General features: G+C 31.6%; 1 protein-coding gene across 1 annotated transcript; it reads right to left on the bottom strand.

Moving 5' to 3' along the window:
• Positions 1 to 4,966: 4,966 nt before the first annotated feature.
• On the bottom strand, positions 4,967 to 21,953 carry LOC134254593 (uncharacterized). Its single transcript, XM_062737121.1, is given in 24 exon segments — positions 4,967 to 5,272; positions 6,213 to 6,342; positions 6,762 to 6,982; positions 8,563 to 8,643; positions 9,856 to 9,966; positions 10,984 to 11,801; positions 12,634 to 12,695; positions 13,241 to 13,363; positions 13,777 to 13,860; positions 14,103 to 14,172; positions 14,402 to 14,598; positions 14,684 to 14,750; positions 14,934 to 15,013; positions 15,350 to 15,466; positions 15,895 to 16,005; positions 18,257 to 18,340; positions 18,569 to 18,674; positions 18,980 to 19,058; positions 19,385 to 19,581; positions 19,982 to 20,076; positions 20,294 to 20,394; positions 20,521 to 20,651; positions 20,960 to 21,143; positions 21,577 to 21,953. Coding segments are annotated over 24 exon segments (3,588 nt in total). The 5' UTR covers positions 21,774 to 21,953; the 3' UTR covers positions 4,967 to 5,130.
• Positions 21,954 to 22,272: the final 319 nt, after the last annotated feature.

Here is a 22,272-nt window from a genome sequence, read left to right as displayed (position 1 = left end):
ATATAGATGGGGGAAAATATATATTTTTGAGGTACAATGTATTATACACTCTTACATTTTTTTTCATTAAAGAAGGGGGGGGGGGTGTTATCCATACTTCAAATGCCTGTGCTTGGACTTTATGGATCATTAAATGTTTATAGAAAGGTAAGTAAAAATGACTCCAAGGCGGATCCCTCTAGAATTATTAGAAAGAGAAGAGACATTCGTTATGAAGCGAAGTGAAATAAAGTGCCCCCCCCCTTGAATTTTTACGTAACATGCCTGCTATTCAAGATTTTTATAATCTTATATTATGATGTTTACCTCATTTAACTTCATTTTGTATTCACTTGAGATTAAGAGAGAGAAGGCATAAAAATTTCATCAAATATACGTTATTCAAACATTTCATCATTTTTTATAACATTTTACATTGGTATAAATTCAAGAAATGATACGATATATATGTTAAACCTTTATCTTTCTAGTACAATTTTAATTTACCTTTCAAGATATATTTATCAAACTCCATTGAAGAAAGTTATAAAATTACACATCATACAAAGATACAATAGCAATTCAACAGTGTCGTAATTTTCTAGTCTTCCTTATGACGTTGACCTTCTTTATTACTAGTACCTTGAAATTCGTAAGACCTTTAGCGTAACTTTAGTTTGATATTTTTATATTAACTTCATTGGTGAGACAATACAGGTTATTCATATACCTTGACCTTTCCTTACACGTAACTTTGTCTTAAATTTATGTCATTTTGCAATAAGCTTAGTTTTCACAGCTAATTTCCTCAAAATCCATATACTGACAAACAATTTGATGGGAGCAATTCGTCAACATTTTTTAGCTTGACCTCCGTGACCGGAGTGGGGGTGGCGTACGGACCTCCCTGGAATTTGGAGAATTATGAAATGTAACTTGGTGACCTTTGAACATCCCCCTCCCTGAAAACGCTGACCCGTGTTTATTTGATATGAAAAATCATACATATGAAGCTTAAAAAAGGGGTACATAGTGATCAGGATGTCTGTTACGTCTGTTACGCTTTGGGGTACCCATCTCTTATCCGCAACTCCTCTAGACTAAAACCTCAGAATTAAATTTAATAAACTTTTACAGATTTTTTGAAATACAGTGCCATATTTTGGGTTCCCTATTGCATAGCCATTATTTTCATATGGGAAACGGAAGGGGGGCATTTATTGAGCTTACTAGTTAAATAACAAGGATACAGTTGTATTTCTTCAGATTTTATTGAATCCTGTTTTGAGGTACTTGTACATGCCATAATTTGAATACCACCGGCCAAAAATTCTTCAAATAAATAAGACAGATTTACCATATCATATTTTTTTGTACAGGAATTGACTATTAAGGTCACATATTTAATCTATAAATTGTCTTCTTTTGAAGGATTTTTTTTTTAATTTCAAATTTACCTTCTTCTATTTTTTAAAATTCTTATTTTCTTTGCTAATTAAGCATAATGAAATGGTGAAAAGATATTGAATTGTTCCTATAACTTGTACAACAAAATAGGCTTCAAAATAAATACATACCATACAACACTGTACTGTATCGTAAAATTGAACAAAGAGTGATTACTAATTAAATATAAAAGTAAATGCTTGCAAAATAAAGGAATCACAACTTGATCGACAGATTTCATCAACCCAAAATTATGAACACATAATCAGCAAACAAGAAGATAACATACACAAAGATACTATAAAAGAGTGATAAAACATAACATGGTGAATTTGGGGAGGGAATGTAAAGTTGGGGGAAGGGGAACGGTACATTGTGCACAATATCGAAGAAAATATACATAACAATTTTAACACAGTCACAAAATACTAGATGGTAATAGCATTTGCATACACATTTTTCTCATTTTTATGCATAAACAATCCAATAACAAGATGTGTTTGTGAAACACTGATGCCCCACACTATTTAAAAGTAGGTCAAACTCCAAAGGTCAAAATTGTTGGTACCCCAAGAAAGGTTTTGTTACAAGAAATATACCTATGAAATATGAAAGCCCTAGTACTTACTGTTCAAAAGTTATGACTAACATTAAAGTTTTTAAAAGTGGGTCAAACTCTGAGGTCAGGGTCAAAAGGTAAAAAAATGTTAAAACTCACAGAAAAGTTTTGTCCCAATAAATACACATGTGAAGTTTGAAAGCCCTATCATCAACTGTTCAAAAGTTATGGCCAACATTAAAGTTTGGAAAAATGTTGCAAAAGTGGTTCAAATTCCAAGTTCAAGGTCAAAAGGTCAAATATGTTGGTACCCAAAGAAAGGTCTTGTTACAAGGAATAAATATGTGAAATAAGAGAGCCATGGCTCTACTCAATAAGAAGTTATGGGCAAGTTTGAAGATTTTTGCGGAAAACCAGACAGATAGACAGATGGACAGGGCAATAACTATATACATGTACCCCCAAATCTTCGATTATGGGGGCATAAAAAAGTTTAATGTGCACAACAGCTCTGGTTTTACAAGTAATCTGTTAATCATTGTGACATTGTTATAGGAATAAATAGTCTCAGTCAATGTTACAAGCACCTAGACCATCTGGTCAACAAGTCACCAATAATACCATACATTGTCAAATGATATCAGTAAAATATGCACTCGAAAAAAATATATCACAGGGTACAATTATACAGTAGTAACATAAAAGTTACAACTTTCACTGCATATCTGTAAATATTTATCAAAACTTTCAATAGAGTAATTATGCTTAATACTACTTTTGTTCTTGTTTCTTGGGAACACATCATACTTGTAGGATTTTAAAATCTGCTGTATTACACTTTGAAAAATTTGATCTGATAATGGACTTTCACGAGACGCACCGACTTCTACAGTTGACAGTTTGCTTGGACATTTAAACTTGTATCATGTATGGAGGTACAGAATTGATAATACATAAAAAAACCTTTCTAGTGGTCATAGGTATGGTGTCAAGAGCACTTGCTTGTGAAGGCCGGGAGTTTAGGGTAGGTTGGTAGTCGTTTTCTTCAAGGGCAAATTATATGTGCATTGAAATAATCCATGAATTTTGTTTAATTAAATGTCAAGCTAAATATTTATATCGTAAAAGAGCTTCCGTACATTTTCCTAGTGTAAAAGTAAGCCATCAAGTCTAAAAGTCAGCACTCCTCGTAAAAGTCCATTAGCATACATACAGTATATACATATTTCCATAATATACTGTATGTTCTATTCAAAAATATAGGGGGGATATTAACTGTTTGTGAACTTATTCCAGCTTGTTCTATATTTATCAAACTTGTCTAAGTGAGACACACACTGGTTCCCAAGAAATTGGTCCAATTTGACAGCATTGTGGATTAGACATTTAATTTAAATTTAAATTTGAATTTACTGCAAGGATCCTTTGCCAAGGGACTTAAAGTCTTAACCATGTTAGTCAAGATTTCAGATTACACAACATCAGGAGTATACAAGTTTCAATGTATTATCACTTTACATGTACAGGGATGAATTCTTTTCAGAGTTGATCATGAAATAACTGCTGGGCAATGCTAATTTAGCCATAAACTCTGTTGAAGTAGGTACACATGCAGTATATCAAACCAATATTAAATGTATAGATTTTGAAATTTAAAACCAAAATTTGTCTTAATTGTTATAATACTTAAATGTAGGATGAATTACATACATTTTAGTGTTTTAATACATTGTATTAAATGTAACAAAATACCCATAAAAAACCAAAATACCATCTTACTGAAAATATACATTGGCACAAGTCTTTGAATTTCTTTCACAGAAAATAACCTTTTTCCTCATTTATATCAATGAATATTTTAAAAATATCTTAAAATTACTTAGACAAATAGTCATCATACTTGTAATTATATAAATACATGTAATAATTAAATGAAACCTCCAGCAAAGTCTAAAATGACATATATGTAAATGGATAAGGAATCTAAATGCATTTCAATATGAAAACTAGAAACTGCTAAAACAATGGAATGGATATAAAAAATATTTTTAAAAATCAAGAACAATTATTCACATCACATGGCAAGTTTAATATTTGCTCTTTACAATTATTGATCAAAATAAATAATGATTACTTAATTTTCTCAAGAAAATGAGTATTTTTACAATTATGATAAAAACTATATGGTAACAAATAATATGATAAATGCATTGACATATTGCAGAATGCTTTAGATATAGAGGAGAAATTCAAAATCATATCAGACAAACTCTACCGAAAGTGTATTTTTAGTATCTAATCAACAGCAATACTGTATACAGGGAAATTTTTGCTCCTGTTTTATTTTCGCCCCTTTTGCCCTACCCTCATTTGGGCGAATTTAAAACGGGGCAAATACAAAGTATACTGTACAATTTCTTAACCAAAACTATGACTGGGCGAATTTAAAACGGGGCAAAATTGTATGCAAGTACATGTATAATATGGCGAAAATAACCCTGTATACAGTACCTCCAAAAGCAATTTTTGTTCACACAGGTCATGTCAGTTACTACTCTACAGTTCAAAATATATTTACTACTCCTACAAACCAGTCTGGATTACACAGTCAATGTTTCTCCTAAATATAACAATATTTAACCCATTATCCATACTGAATATGTGATATTAAGTCTGTTATTTTTCAAAAAGTAGAGTCGAAATTTAACAGAGCTTAGAATCACTTCAGCTAGCTGATTGGAACTAAAATTCGAAAAAAAAGAGGCACATGGTGAAATGTTTAGGACGGATCTACCTATAGTTCAGTTGGAATGACTATTGATTTCCTAAACTGGAATTTTTCGGTAATTTTAATGCTATAAGAAGAAGATATAAAAGTTTAGTACATCAGGCAAATTTGAGACAAATCTGAGAATTTTGAAAATAAAAATTTTATAAAGAATCAATGATTCATCAATCTTATCTCTCTTTTTATACAACCAATTTTCTCTAATCCCTAAAAATGAAAAGAAATAATTACTAATGGACAACATTATCACGTACGCCTCTTTGGCAGTCTTCCATATTTATACATAACATAAAACTATAAACTTTGTTCCAATATGGCTCCTCTGACTGTCAAAGATATACAAAAAAAAAAGCACAGACTATCTAGCACTGAGTTGTGTCCCTTCATGTGAAGAGCCTAGTGACCAAGATTTCTTTAGAAGCACAGAGTCTGGTTCCTTGTAATGAGCACTGGGGGACCTCATAAGGCTCTTGTTTTTACCTTTCAAATGTGGAGATGCCCTGTAATTAATTTTTAAACAGAAATTAATCATGGCATATCATTTTGGTAACAGGTTTTTTTTTTTTTTTTTTAATACTTTTTCCTCTCTGGAGATGAAAAGGAATTAATTAAATCACCATTACCCTGGTACATTAATTCTGATATATTTTCAAAAGATTTAAAAAATTTTTTTCAAAATTAAAAAAGAAAAGTTAGTCAAACTTTTACAAGTACAAGCATAAAATCAAGTTCAAGTACATTGTATTAGTGTAGGTTTCACTCGAAAATATGATGAAACTTTTAGTTAATTAAAACACTCTTGATTTTCAGCAATTATCAAAAGCTTATGCATCTGAAAACAAGGATCAAACTTGGGGGGATCGAGGGAAGATCAGCTGGCAAAATCATTCTATTTGAATCAACAAACATGAAATTTTACATGACTGTGATATGAAAACAAGCAGAAATATATAAATCACAAATCAGTTCAGAGTGGGTGTAGTTGAAATTTTTTGGATACAGGTACATGTACATGAATTTATTTAGTCTGCATGGAAGTGCAAAACTTTAAATGTTTTTATTGTTACAGAGCTAAGAATATTCTTAGTATTTTGCAATTCAAAAGGCTTGTAGGAATAAGAAACAGCTGTACATCAATAAAGAAGACAAAATGCAAACCATTTGAGGTCCTAATATAAAGAATTTATTCCCTCTAGAATAGAAAAGTGATTTACATCAGCAATGCAGTTTTGAATGGCAGATTATATTTAAGGATTTAAAAAAATTGAAGGGAGTAAAATTTTACTAATATTTAATACATACTTGCACTCCATTTCATATATTTACTGAAAACTTTAAATAAATTGTGATTATTAAAACCAAATGGCTTTTTTTAAAATGTGCTGTTGACATTAGAAAAATGATAAAGGGGAGATAACTAATTTTCTGACCATACATTACCTGCCCTTGATATTAGCACTGTGTGTAATTGGAAATCTTTCTGCCTGTTCACCTAGGGTTGTTGGGTTTTGCTTTAAATCAATCACAGTTTTACTTCTGGCCAAGGCATCAACACGTTTAAATTGTACACCTTGAATAAAAAGCAGCAAATCAAATGTGCACTAAGTTATGCCAAAAGGGAAAAATCTCATTCTGAGCAAATTATGAGCAATTAGCAAAACAAAGCTTAGCATGCACTTAGTTAGAGACAAAACCTATTTTTCATTTATCTGTCAGGCAGTACATGTATGTATTTGTGATTTTTGAAAATCATTTTTACAGATTTCTCCTCAATTTAGTGACATTAAAAAGTTAAAATCTATTTCAGTTAAAATTTGAAATTCTAAAAAAAAAATCAATCACTTTCAATACTCTCTCAAAATAAAATTAATAAAATCTAAGTTAGCCTAAACACATCAATCAGGTAAAATCACAGAAAAAAAAAACCATCGCAATCTCTCCAAATTAACATTCAATGAACTGTCTCCAGAACAAGTGAATGCTGCGAACCTTTAGACTGTTCACCCAGTGTGGTGTTCATTCTCTGGAGTTGACTAGGAGGTAGATTGGAAGGTTGGGTTCGAAGCTGCATAGGAATAAAGGTCCGATTCCAGGTAGTCATGGTTGACTTGTTTTCAGGAATGTCTAAGTTGAAAGTCTGAGCACTAGGTACCATGGGCATAGAAGGCACGGATTCGGGCGAGTGATTCTTGCTGACTTTACGGAAAGATCTGTATGTGTAAAAAGAGAAAATGAAAAAAAAAACAGGTCTTAAAAACAATTATGATAGAGTAGATTTATTTCTTAAAATGTAAATAAATAAATATGCTATTTAGTGAAAATATCATGAATTCAAAGAACATCTACATGAATTGAAAAGATGAGATGAAATATGCTCTAAATATATATTTTTTTGACAAAAAGTCTTAAATTAATTTTTTTTTTTCAATTTCCTTGATAATGTGAAAAATTAATCAACAAGAAGTATTAGTTAATAAAATTATACAAATCATAATTTAGGTTATAGGAAGTGAAGGTTAAAAATTCTGAGTTATAGTTAATTAAATCACGTGATTTCTATGCACAATAGGTTCTACATATACTGGCCAGTGCAGCAGCACTAACTTCAATGTCAGAGTGCAAACAAGCTAGCTTGACAATTATTTCTTAAAATTTTATATGTACTTCAAACAATTTCACAGACATGCCTTGCATTATGTGAAAAATTAAAGAATGTAGGAGAAATCAAATTAGTAAAACATTTTTTAAAATTTGAAATAAAACAATGTCTTGCTGAAAACATTTTGGGACAATGAACACGAAAATCATTAGGCAATAAATCATAGTTCTAAAGTTATTCGGGACACTACTAATATTTTAATTACTTCAACACAGCAGGTGGGGGCAGCCCCCTCCCATTTTTTTTCAAACATAATCTCTTACCATCAAAAAGTTTAATGAGAGGGTGGTTTACCCACTTTTTGTTGCAGTATACTGTAAATCACTTTTTATTCCTGAGAACTTTATTTTCACATAATTACGAGAGTCTGTCTGCTCACGAAAATTTTATTCTCGCATATAATTGTATTATTAATGTTTATATACAACAGAAACCACAGCTCGCGAAAATTTTGTCATGTTAATAAATACCAAAATAGTTAAGTCGCGAAAATAAGGTGTCACAAAAATTTAGTGATCTACAGTATATAAAGAGAGATAGGGTTCCCTGTGGTAAATGACCTATTATCAATATATTTTTCATTATTTTGTTTGTAGAAAAATTTTGAAATTTATAATTCCCCCCCCCCCCCCCCCAAAATAGGAATTTGTAGCTTTGGACAATCAATTCCCTCCTCACTTTCTTTTTTGCTTGTCAAAACAAGGATCTTCCATCCTCCTTTCCAAAATAATACTATGTGCATCTACCTGACCTTTTCATGGTAATTCTTTCGTCAAAATTAGCTTTTAAAATTGACATTGCGAAATTGCAATGCAATTTTAATAAAAATTGACGCTCAAAGAGAGTAGCACAATTTACGTGAAAAAAGTAAATGCATGGCTTAAAATTTCTAATAAATAGGTTAAGAATTTATGGATATATGATATACTCAGTATATACCCGTCTACCATAAATACTGATATATACCAGTACCAAACATCGATCAAATATTTAACTCTGATAATTATACGACAATATATGCAAGTACTGGTAAACAGCTTTTAATAAAACCCTTGTAGATATTCAAAGCTAGCTTTTTATTGCCTAATGATATTTTGGTGAAGCGCAACTCAGTCAAATCACGCAATAAACCTGGAACTTCGTTGCTGAGGAATGTTGGGAAGGGAGAATCTCTGGTTTGTTCTCTCTGTCTGCGGCTGGACAGAGCTAATTCTAAATATAGAAACAGAGAAAATACCCATTAATCAACTGAATCTGCAAATGAAATACCATAATAGGATTTGCACTTAAATATCAACCAGTACAGCTGTACCAAAGAGAAAAAAAAGTTATCTCTAACTTTAAATATAAACTACTTATGCCCATATGTTTTGTTAGGATCCAACCTGAAACAATTTTATCTATGATACTTTTGGGAGATTTTGAAAAAAAAAAAGAAACATAAAAATAAAGTACAGGAAATGAACACTGCAAGAACGAAACAAAATAAAATACACTAAGAAATTAAATAGTAAGAAATGTCAAATAAATATGACAATATAATGATCGCTATTCAATTTTGAGTAAAAACAAAAAAAAAAAAGAAAATTGGGAGCTCATGTGTTTCAATTTTTTGTTTTAAAATCATGATATTTATCAGTTAATTGTAAGAGGTCAATGTCCCACCACCAAAAGATGATTTTTTTTTTTTCGAAGATGTAAGACCGAAAGTCCTTGGTTAGTTAGATGCATACTAATTTAAGAATCATATGTACAATTTCTATCTCTACATGTCTACAGCAGTAGCTAAAATAAAATGTGCCCTTGGTATCAAAACTTTTATTAGTGCAAGTTTAAGCTTTTTAAAGCATAAAAATGATAAATATAAACATAATTAAATGATATATATGTCATTGATATATATACAACAAAAATAAAGGTTCTCACACATACATGTACAGATAAGCAAGACTATCAGGCCAAAAAATGAAAATTTGATTAGCCAATTCACTAATTGTGATTGCTTTATGATAGCAGTAGAGCTACAGTTTTGATTCATTGACAAAATTGTTGTCCAAAAACTACTTGAGTAATATGCATCATTAAAAAACATGAATTATACAGGCCAGATAAAACAAATGTCTTTTTATAATCCTCATTTTTTTATATTTATATTTATATTATTTAAGTTATTTCATAATGTTTATAACAAACCCTTCACCCATATCAAAACTATACAAAAACATTTTCACTTCATGTAACTTTCACAATGGATTAAAAGAAAATAGCAACATAGGAAAGATGGTTCACTCAGGATTGAATACACGGCCTATAGCTATGCCTACAATGTTAGCACCACCACCAATTTTCTTTACTTAGCCTGATAGAACATTCAGAATTATAAAGCACATGAAGAAACAAGATGGTGACACTGAGCTTGTTTACCTGTGCACACTGACGTTACTATTGCCTCGGTGTTCCTGCATAGTTAAGAAGTAAGAACAATCGTGGGGGTGTTCCGCAAGGAACAACTGATTGTTTGTACTTCCCGAACTGCTGAAACATACAACAAACATAGGTCAAAAAACACACACGTCGTGCCATGTTAGGGAGGAGGGGTGGATCAAGCAATTCATTGTTAATGTCAAAGCATGGTGGATTCAAGGGAAATAACTCGTGACAAGGTGGAATGAATTTCAGTTAATCTTTTAAGATAAATATGTCACAGTAGAATAGATTATTTTTTCTTCTTTAGCTGGCTCAAACATTAAAAAATTATACAAATATATTGAAATTTATTATTATCTCATTTACCGGTATATGATTCCTGGTAACTGATAGGGAATGGAAAATTATGCATTATGACAATTAAGGTGACATTAGATTCTATTAAAATTTTCAGAGATATACATGTATCTGACTTTCTGACAACTTTCCAAATGACCAATATGTCACTTGGTATGATTTATTTACATAAAAATTCTGTGATCTATTGTAGCAGTGGAATATTTGTATGCAAAAAAAGGTCTGGTAAAAAAAAGGAAAACACATGGTAACTAATACTTAATAGCTATATAATATTCAAATATTGTTACAAAGTATACTGCCTGGCTATGCATGTATATATTCTAGCATTTGTGAATCAAAAAGACCTATGTTTACCAATGAAAATGATGATGGGGGTTTCACAAAATCCCCTAGCTAATGTAGTCTGTACAATCTGAAAAATCTCCTGATCAAAATCAAAAACAACATTATTTAGTATCACTGAAAAAGAATGATGATTGATATTTATATATTAACTGGATTAAGCAACAAGGGGTGCTTTGATTTTAATACAGGTATAGGATTGCGTTTTAAGATGGGAAATGACTTCATTTGCACACTTTTTCACTGCACGCTGGAAAAGGATTGCTTGTGCAGGAATATGATAGAGAAACAATTATGGACACATCATGCTTTGCAAAACAAACAGACCTACCCAGAAAATAATGGCCAGATTACAATTTATACCCATCACTAATGCATCATCACTGATACCAGTAAGCAAACAAGGAGTAAAATACTAGTTACCTTTTTCTTTGCTGGTTCTCCAGTTCTGTGGTCTCGGCCTCTTTCTGAGGATAAAGTGACCTGGGACTGGGGAGGGATCTAGAACCATAAGGGGTGGAAAGACCATGTGTCCTACCCTCCAAATACTGCTGACTAGGTAACACAGGTTTGGGAAGAAACAATTCTTTACTCGGCTTTTCCTTACTTCCTCTCGGTCGCTGATTATTGAACGCCACATTTTCTGACTTGGGTGGATTCTGGGACATTACGGGAGACATTCTTTGTTTACTAGAAGCTGGTTCACTGTAGACTTGCTGCTTTTCACTAGAGTTCTGAGTTGGCTGTTTCGTGCTCTCTATCTGATGAGAAGTTAGATTAAACTGAATATCCTGTGCAGGTTTGGGTTGCAATGCTTCAGATGTTTTTCCTAACAAAGTATTGCGATAATCTTGATTAATTAAATTTGGATTAATGGGTCCATTGTTTTCTATTACTTTAGCACGTCTTCTCACATGACTGCTATGCATTGTAGTTCGAGATCTCTCCACCTTCAAGCCATGCATGGATGTGGAGTTGGAATTTTCGATAAATGTTCCAGATTTATAAAATAGTTTTTTATCTTCTTTATCTTTTGCACCCTCCCCCTGAATGGATACATAGGATACAGATAACGGAAACATTTTGTTGACATGAGAAAGACGTTCAGGTTTGGATGAGGGGTTTCTTTGAACAGGTTGATGATGATTTTCTCGGAAATGAACAGCATGAACGGGTGCAGACTTTGTGGGAGCTCTCTCTGGGGTGATGTGATGTGTTTCAGGTGTTCTTGAAGATTCTTTCTGTAAAACAAGCAACAAAAATTGGCTTAATTACCTTAGAAAACAGGGTTTGTACCTTAATTAGGGACAGTGTCATGATATCAATTACACAAAGCAGGAATACACAATATAATTTTTAATAATGATATACATGTATAAAACATTTTGGAAATATTTTTTTAAAAATAAAATTCATTTATCATAGTGGAATTTTTTAATCAATATAATGATAATTTAGTCTTATTTTAGCATACATTTAGTTCTTTTACTTTAACCAACATTCACTGGATAGAAAATTAGAGTATACTATGGTACAGTCAAACCTCAATATCTCAAATATGGATGACAGTGTCAGAAAATTTCCAGATATCTGAGAGTTTGGGATATTGAGGTTGAAACTTGTGTTCAATATATAAAGATTGGGAATGCAGACTCACTGTGACATATCATTATATATGACATATAGTTCTTCAAGATAATAATATTTAACTACATATTTTAGACAATGTGAAAAATATTTAGTGTGTACTTGTGAATTGACAGTTAAAGTGTTAATTGAAAACAATTTCATGCATCTGAAATCATCATGCAGATAATTATTAGATACAAACCCATTATTCAAGTTAGTGGATGAAAACGGTGTCCATTGTTTAGAATTAAGAAGTAAAGAAAAATTTTACTCCGTTATGAATTAAAAATACAATTTCCTGGACATTAGATTTGGTTATGAATGTGAAAATTTACAAGTCAAAAGATCTGATGTAATTCCTCTTCCAAAAAAATATGAGTTAAATTTTTAGTCATGGAATACGCCTTTCCATATGAGGTATGGAATTAGAATCTGGGAACTCACTTGCTCGGTTTCACGATTTTCTTTACTTTCTTTTTCTGGGATCGTTGAGGCACAGCTACTACCTAGTTAAGAGAACAAACAGGTGAATTTTCAAACAGTTCACATCAGTTCTTGGGTTACGACTGAACACATTCTGTGAAATGTGGGAAGGGATGACAACCTTGCTAAAAGGCATGAAGGTAAAGCAAAACAAATGTTAATTGTTCAACACTCCACATCAATTTTCAATGAATATTTTTATCTACTACTTCAGGTTTTGAATTTTTTAAAAAAATCCTGTTTTTTTTAATCGCCATCATGCTTTCATGTGTCATGGTTATGGATTAATTAATTAAAAAATAATAAAAAAAGACTTTATGATTATGTTTTTAAGATTACAAAAGTTTGTACTAGGTACTTTTTAAATTCAATTTTTGTATAAAAAATAATCAAAGATGAATTCTTGAGTACATGCTTCAAATACACAAACACACAACAGCTTTGAAATCATGAATTGGAACAGCATTAGGCTACTATCAGGTATAGATCTATTAACTAAATTATCATGCAAAGGATTTTCTCCGTCAATTTTAGTGTGAACACAGCACAGGAGAGTTAAAGTGAATACCTGAGACAGGTCTGGTTGCCAGGGTTACTTGTTCAGCAGGTGTTTTGCTTCTCAGATTCCCGGGCGTTATGGAACGATGCTATGAAAATATGGTTTAAACTTGCATTATGAAGGAATTCCTCTCTTGGTTTATACAAAAAATCAGTACATGTATTACAATTTTGTCAAATGCTCTGACATATGAAACTGTAATCAAGTCTCACAATTAAAGAAAATCTAGTTTTATTATGATCAAGTGAGTTGTATTTCAAAAATGCGTGTCTATTCAATTTTTAGTGTCTCTGAGAAAATAACAAATTTAGAAATCCAAGCTTATCTGCATAAGCAGCAATGCAACTTCCATTATATGATTTTTATCCTCATTGACAAAACAAATACATGCAACTTTGTAATTTATTTTTCACTTTTAATTTTATTTTCCTTGACACTAACTTCCATTTTCTTAATAGTGAGATAAAATCTCAATATTAACCACCCCATTCCTATCAAACGATCTGATTACAGAAGTAAAACAATAACTGCAAATTTCAAATGACGAAACCTTGGCAGCAGTAATGAGTAATTCTTACCTTGCCACTGGCTGCTTGGCGTTTGGTACAGTGGGGGGCGGTTAGAGTCATCTGAATGTCAGAAATAAACTGTAGATTTAATGTATGTTATAAACCAGCAAAATTACTACTGCATAATACAAGGATAACAGAGGGCTTATTAGCTGGTCACTTAAAAAAAAAAAAACATTTTGTCAAAACAGTTACCCCTTGATTTCTTCAAAGATTTAAATGATTTGTAAAGTTTGAAATTGCTTCACTTTTCAAATCATTTAAAATTTGAATTTCTTAAAGAAGTTCCTTTGATCACCTACATTCATCTTTAGCTGTCCGTTTCTTTGTAACTTTGCTGTCAAACTTCCCTTCACTTGTCAATGCAACAACCTGTAAAACATTGAAGTACTGCAGACTTTTTTAGCAGAAATTTGTCACATGATAATTTACAGTATAACTTTATTTTTTCAAGATAAATCTTTGATTTAATTACGCTTAGATTTTAAATGATCATTTTTCCCAAATCAAGATAAGAAAATCATTTAAACTTAAAGTTCTATACCAAAAACAGAACCAAACACTGGAAATACCTACAAAGTCTGATAGAGTGCATACTGACCACAAATGAGTATTCTGTATCGGGGGTCAGTCTCCGGACCGGATAGCTGAGGTCAGTCCCAGAGTATATGATCTTCCCGTTCATAAGAAGGTCGTATCTTGTAATCCTCCCTAGGGGCACCTCAGGGGGTTCCCAAGTAATGTGGAGCTCATTTCTCCCTAGCACTTGAACATGGGGCTTTGAGGGGGCATGTGCACCTTTAAAAGAGAAAGTTATATTGAAACTGATATTTTACTGTGTCACTGTTTGATATCAATGTTTGACAGTCACCATCCAATCTACCTATTTCAGAAGTTGTTCCCACAATATATGATTTCTCTCCCTTTCCTTTACTGGTGGCTGCACAAACCTAAGCATGAAAAAATGATGAAATGTTAATTGTAAAACTTCACGTATAAAATAAAATATTGCTTTCTGTAAAAATTGATCAAATACATTAATTAGTTTTCTTACACACTTAAGTATTTATACATGCAGTGTTTGATTTTGTCAATAAATATATATTATTTTAAAAGTATTTTTTTGCATAAACCTCTATTTGATATGATGTACTGGCAGCCAGTCCTGTCAATATGGAAATAAGTTCCTGAGTATGTTCTATCTGTTTGTCATCTGTAAAGACAAAAGATTTATATGTACAGTATATATCAATTATAAAGTCAAACCTATAATTTTCTCAAGCTCAGTGGGACCAAGAAAAATGTTTGAGATAATCCATAATTGAAGACATCAAGGTTAAAGTACATAAAAAAAATGATTTTTAAAAATATTATATATTTCCATTATATTCTAGATAAATATAGATATCAAAATATATAAATTTAGAAGATTTTTTCAATAATGTTTTCATTAGTATAATTAATTCACATTAAAACAACACTTTGACTAAGTTCCCATTCCACTTATATCAGTTGTCAGTAGCTATAAATAATTACTTATTTTTCCTACCTAAATAAATATAATATCCTTTAAATGTTCCATTCAGCTGTTCTGGAGGATCCCAGCCTACTTTTAGCTGTGTTATTGTACAGCCTAACACACGTAAATTCATAGGAGCAGTAGGAACTGAAACAAAATGTTAAGCATTGTAAAATTCCATAACAAAACCACAGAGATGAAATGTCTTATGGTCTGCCTTTTGTTTTATTGACCTTGATACAGTTACAGTGTAAAAAATATATAATTAACATCATTGCCCCTATCATATGGAGGGAAACAATTTTTAAAATAATACATATTTATAGATATCATTTTTGATAAAATAAAAATTATAAGATTTGCTTTAAAGATTTTTTTTATAACTAACAAACTGTACATATGAAACAGTCAAAAGTTCATTTTACGACCTCAATCTGTCACCCTGACCTTTTCAAAAATGACCTTTGGTCAGGGACATTACATCTTTGCAACAGTGAAGGCAATAAAGAACAGCATTTAGTACCCTACCCCCTTCACCGTTTGATTCTAATGGAGTGTTTGGGGGTTAATCTTACCATTTTCCTCTGTGACAATGGTCACCGTTTCATCCCTGAGTTTATAAGTGTATTGAGAGCAAAAAAAATATCAAGTATCTTTACCAGTGTAAACACATTTGTTGGCATTAGCTGAAGCATAAGAGTAAGAAACTGAGAACATTCTAAGAAACTGAAAACATTCTAAGAAACTGAAAACATTCTAAGAAACTGAGAAAATACCGTATAACTGGTTTTTAATGCGGGTGCAAATTTTTGCGATTTGATCCTGAAATAGGTATATTTATTTTTTGCGATTTCACTTTGACTACCTATAAAGTCTATTTTTATTGAATTTTATTGCTAGACATTTAAACAATAAAGTCTATTTTTCTTTTTTATTGAACAAACTAAAGCAATTTATATGACTCACACTGGTTGTCAGTGAACCTCCGCCCCTCTATATAACTAAGCAAATTTATATAACTATTTTGCTATCTCTCTAAAACCTAAATATAATTGAATTTTACTCTCTATCTCTCGAAGTTTTGATTGCGCTTGTATGTACACGCCAATCAGCTGGTCTGGACTTACCCGGAAACAGTGAAGGCCTTGGGCTGTTAATTGGGTGTTTACATAGATGACACTACCCTTTGGGTCGTCCGTGTGTTGTTATAAATAATGGGTTATTCACAGCCTAACACACAAAGTCACAATTATTTTGAATTGAAACATAGAAATTAATTTATAGAAGTTCGTTTCAGTAAGTTCCCATAGACTATGAACTTTCATTTATGATTATAAAGAGTTTATATAATCCCAGTATTGGAAATTTTACACAAGAAATTCTTTTCTCATTATCTGGTAAACACTGGTGAAGGACCCGATCATCGGAATAAAAAAATTGCTATTCGGGTTTTTATAATAAATCATGAAATACAATTAGTGTTAAATCTAAAAACTAGCATGGCGCTGCCCCTTTTTCTCGGATGCCCTTTTTTCCAACCATGCCCTTATTTCCTAACCCAAAATTAATAAATATGATTTAGGCAATATTCCTTTGCTGTTCTGTTTATTCAGTGCATCTGTAATCCCTTTGTTTAAAAAAATCGCTTCACGCTTGAACGCACCACACAGCCATTAACATCACAGGCTGTCACTTTAGAAACTGTCATTTGATTGCATTGATTGTGCAAGAATAAGCCCAAGACCAAGGATAAATTTTTGTAAAAATAAATCATATCGTTTTTAAACAGAAAGTATAAAACACATAGTTGAACTTGAAGAAATAAAATAAAAAATACTTACAGTGCACCAAAAAAACTGAATGTAATGTTATAAAAGGGCTTAAAAATCAAACTAAGTTACATTTTTTGATTGAACAGATAGATTTGATAAGCTGAGGGTCAATGTTTCTAATTGAAGCCAGAGTTTTTTTCCAAAATATATTGGGAGTAAATTTTCAAATCCTGTTGGTACAATATTTTCCAAGTAAATAGCATGGTTTCTACATGTATTTTTCAAAATGTCCTCACTCTTCCCTGTATTTTTAAATTGACTTTTTAAAAATAACACGTACAGTCCAAGTAGGTAAAAAAAAAAAAACACCTCCAAACTTTAATAATTTTTGCAGATGTTTCAGTAATACCATTACTTTCTCAAGTGTAACCATACTACTTTTTTGATTAAAGAAATTGGATGTAAATGCCTTTTTATATCCTTTTTTGTTCAATAATTGTCATGTCAGCCCAGGTGTGCTAATTGTGTTGATATTTTTAAAAAAAATGAATGGAATAGATATATGAATTTATCTTTAAAATACTTGTTTAAATAAATTCAGTATGAAAGGATATTAATAGTAATTAAACATGTTAAAGTATGTAAAAATTAATGATTAATATTTTAATCTTTATAAAGACATTTTAATACATTTGTTTTAAAAGTGCCCTGAGTTTATAAAAGTGCCCTTTTGAGAGCACCATGCCCTTTTTAAGTCCAAATTTAACACTAACAATGTAGGAACAAATCTTTTGAATCTTCAGTTCGTTTTATTTACACATCATTGTTGATGATATAGTAAATTACATAAAATACAATTGAAAACGTGCAATGGCATTATTTACATATACTTCAGGTATCTGTAAAATATGATCGCAATATTTACAATTTTTTGCTTAAATTTTTTGCAATGACTTCATGAAATTTTGACCCCGTAGAAAAATCCAGTTATACGGTATCTATACAATAATTAAATCAAATCAATGATTTTTTAAATTTTGTTGTTTGAGAATTAAATCCTCATAAGTCAATTCAATATCATAATTAGAATTCACACATGTTATACACATATTTTCACTTTTTTAACTGTGAAGTTAAGCAGTAAATTTCAAATGTCACTACTTACAATCAAACAGCTGGTATCTAACTGTGAACCCACTTTTAGTAGGAACAGCTTCCCATGTAGCCTTTATGGAGTTGTGTCCAATCACTGAAATATAATGCACTTCATAAGATAACAACACTGACAGAATACTCATAAATTCTTTTCTTATTTGTAGGTTAAAATTCGTTCATCTGTCTGTTGTTTTTTTTTTAAATTCTTTTCTTAAACTTAACAATGTGCTTTTTTTGGTTGTTTTCTGTTGTCTGTTTGTTTGTTGTTTTGATTGAATCCACATTCTTTCAAATCATGCACAAAATATTAGTTATTCCTTGCCTTCAATGGTGGGTGGAGAAGGTTTATCTAATCTCTTGAGAATTTCCAACGTAATGGCAGCTTCCTCTTGCAAATCACTGTTCAAATTTGGTCCTTTGGTTACCGCCTACAAGGTAAAAATAGCTTAACAATTGCAAATACCATCTCCACGACTAGAAAAAAAATATCTTATAAATTGCACTTTTAATGATACTTTTCATTTGAATTTTCAATTGATATTTATACAATTTTTGTTCAAAACTTTGTTTATATTCTGCAGAGATCATTTTGCACATATGACCCCATTGAATCAAACACATTTTTTTAACTTTAACTCCTAAATTACTCAACTAAATCTCATTAGGTGAGATCAATAAAATGGAAACTTATAATTCTGTAGGGTACTTTGAAGGTCTGAACTACATTAGTCACCTGTAAGGCTGGTATGATTTGAGGGTGGTCTCTCAATCTAAGACATCCTCTGGGTTGACTAGCTAAAGTTCTCAGTGTCCTAAAAAGACAATTTTATTGCAGTAACATTAAATGTTATAAGATGTATCATATTAACTTCTGCCTCTGTTACAACAGATGATTTCATAATTTTAGTAGAAGGCTTAATGTATTTTATAATCCAGAAAATAATTTGTCTCATGATTTTCAAGATGCAATCAAGAAATATTTTTTTAAGATTGTATGAATTTTTATGGTTTTGGTCTATCCCCTTTATGAGATGTCTCTTTCACACAAAAAAAATTAACATGTGCATTTTCTAATAGATACTAAATATCTTATCAGAGCAATAATATTCAGTAAAGTTTTTAAAGAATTCTGACTTACATTGCAGCAAACCATCCAGTTTCACTATCTTCAGCACTCAAAAGCTCAGCAAGTGTACGTAATATACTGTCTGAATGAATATTTTTTAAGAGTCTTGCATGACCCTCGGCATTTGTTGCTAGGCAACTGAGGGCAAAACAAGCATTTTTACTAGCACCTGTATCATCACAACTCAGCATCTTAGCCAGGGAAGACAGCTGAAAAAGAAAGTTGCTCTAGTCAAAATAGAAAGTTGCTTTTTAATATAAGTATTGGAAAATGTTTTACCTATAGATATACATGTACCTTAGATGAAAGTGGACATTTTACACTATGGGCAGTAATTTACCAATCATTTACAGTTAATATACGATTTGTCATGAGATATTTATCCTTTTAGCATGGCGCATTTTCATTGTAAATTTTCCTAGTTCCTGAGTAAAAACTTATTTTATACTACATACACTTTAATACATGAATATTAATAGTCTTCTTTAAGAACTTTTAGATTTAACCAAATTTTAAAAAAAATTAATCATGTACTTGTCTATAATAATAAACCAAAATTGCCAAAATGAATGCAAAGAATTTCTCTTAAAAAAATAACATGATACTCACCATTCTTTCAGAATCTGACAACATTAATAATCTTTTTCTACCAACTTCCATATCACAAAGGCGACCTATTGCAAAAGCAGCATTCATTCCTCGGCCTGCAATATCAAGATTAAGATAAGCTTCTCTTATTTTGTTTTAAAACATTTACATACAATGATGTTGACTTCTCTCAGAGCCCTTTGTGATATAAACATTATTTCTGTGTTTATTTTCAAAAATTTCATTTTCATTAATACAATCCTGGAATGTCTTCCTGCCATTACTCTTGATCTCGTTCTTAAAATTCCTTTTTTACCAGAACAACTGTATTACCTGCTTCATCCACGCCGAGCGACTGGACTAGTTTAGAGAGGATATATTGTGAATGTTCATGCTCCAGGACTGCAGTACAACCATTTTCTGATATCGCTAATCTGAAAATAAAAAAAGCAGCATTTAAAATGTTTATACAGAATTTGTACTGTATATATTAAAATATTGTAAGTCAAAGTTCTGTAAAATAAACTTTAATATTTCTTAAAAAAAAAAAAAGTCTGTACCTGGCAAGAACTAAAGCTGCATTGCTGGCTGTCCAAAGATTTTCAGCTTGTAAAAGTGTTGTGATGTGATTTAATGTTTCACTTAAACACGGATCTGCAAGTATCCACTCTCGACCTTCATAGCTCTCAGCCTAAAATAACATTACAGAAACGATTGTTAATTACTAATACCTGGAAAAGACTCCCTATATATATACAATCCATTTCAAATCAGACATTGTACATAGGGCTTCCCATGGCAGTACAACAAAGTAGAGAGAATTAAGAATTAACAAGGACTTGATTTAGACAGACTGCTTTGAAAATATGTCAAAATAATTAAGATCATTTGATGCCAGATATTTTAACAGTTCTTCTATTCTACACCTAGCTGATCCAAAATAAATTATCTGATTAAGTCCTAATATTACACCAAATGGCTCCTCCAAAATACACTCACCAATGTCCCCATAGTCCCAGCAGCATTCATAACACTCTCAGAGTCATCAAAAGTCAGCATGCGTGTCAAGTCTGCGAGTATATTCCTCTCCGCCTGCTGACCTTTGGCCAAACCCAGGATGCGGTAACAGCCCATCTCTGACTCCGCAACAGTTCCAATAATGTACGCTGCATTGCCTGCCACCCTGAGAAAGAACATCAAATCATATCTATAAAACATGGATGATTATAAAGACTATACTTGAAATGAATAACCCCCCTTTTTTGGAAAATTTCTCAATCTGATAAATGTTGTAAAAATCAGCATTCTGAATTTTATTCTGGTGTCATTCTCAAACTATCATATCAAAATTAAAAATAGTTTAAATATTCCTCAAGTATAATACAAAGGAGAGATCTAATATAATCATGTACTATCAGCTATTAGTATAAAGATTTTACAAAACAATTACGTAATAATCTGTAAAACTATTGTGTTTATATCGGTCATAATACAACTGCACTGCGTGAATTCTTCAACTGACAATCTAGAGTGATCAACAAACTCAGCAGGTGCCTTCCACATGTTACCCAGACTAAAAAAAGTTCCATCAAAAAACTTTTCAGAATGATTTTTACCTTGGATTTTCACTTCCCAGTAGTCTAACAAGGCCATAAAGAAAATCTTCAGCACCAGAATGACCCAAAAATTTATGCACCGTTCGTTCTTTATCTCCATGTAAATCATCAACGAGCATTTCCAGTGCAACATGAGCCTTTTTATCGGTGCTCATGAGCATCGAAAAATAATCGTCGTTTTGCCAGTTGCATGTCATTGTGAATTGCTAACCGGCTTTGGGTCTGTGCTATGTTAGCATATTATGAATATCCATTGCTGTATAATAATGGGAGTCTATAGAACATGCACTAATCGACACATTTTGCGTCTGTCGAGGTCCTCCATGTTGGTTCGTTACCAACTACAACAACAAAGATCTCGCGAGATCTTCCGAGAAGTGATTAAAGTTGCGAAATTCAATTTTCGCGCACTTGTTCTGTTTCTTAGCGCATTATATAACCATGTTAACATTACATGTAAAGATCCTAATGAAAGTGATTAATCGGAATACTAAATGGGCATAACTGATATAATGGGGAAAATAAATACATGAAATATAGGAGGGGCATTTTTTTCATTTTGACATTAAACGTTAAACGCCCATTCTCAGCAATAAGGTGCAATTAATGTCGTTCCCTTGTTACTCGATATTTAATAATATAAGAATGTTTTTCAGCACGAGCAAGTAAACATAGGTTATGGTCCGTAAACATCCC

Source organism: Saccostrea cucullata, unplaced genomic scaffold (assembly GCF_032062105.1).
Source record: "Saccostrea cucullata isolate Sc308-1 unplaced genomic scaffold, CSIRO_AGI_Scuc_v1 ctg354, whole genome shotgun sequence".
NCBI lineage: Eukaryota > Metazoa > Mollusca > Bivalvia > Ostreida > Ostreidae > Saccostrea > Saccostrea cuccullata.
This window is presented reverse-complemented; position numbering and strand designations above follow the sequence as displayed.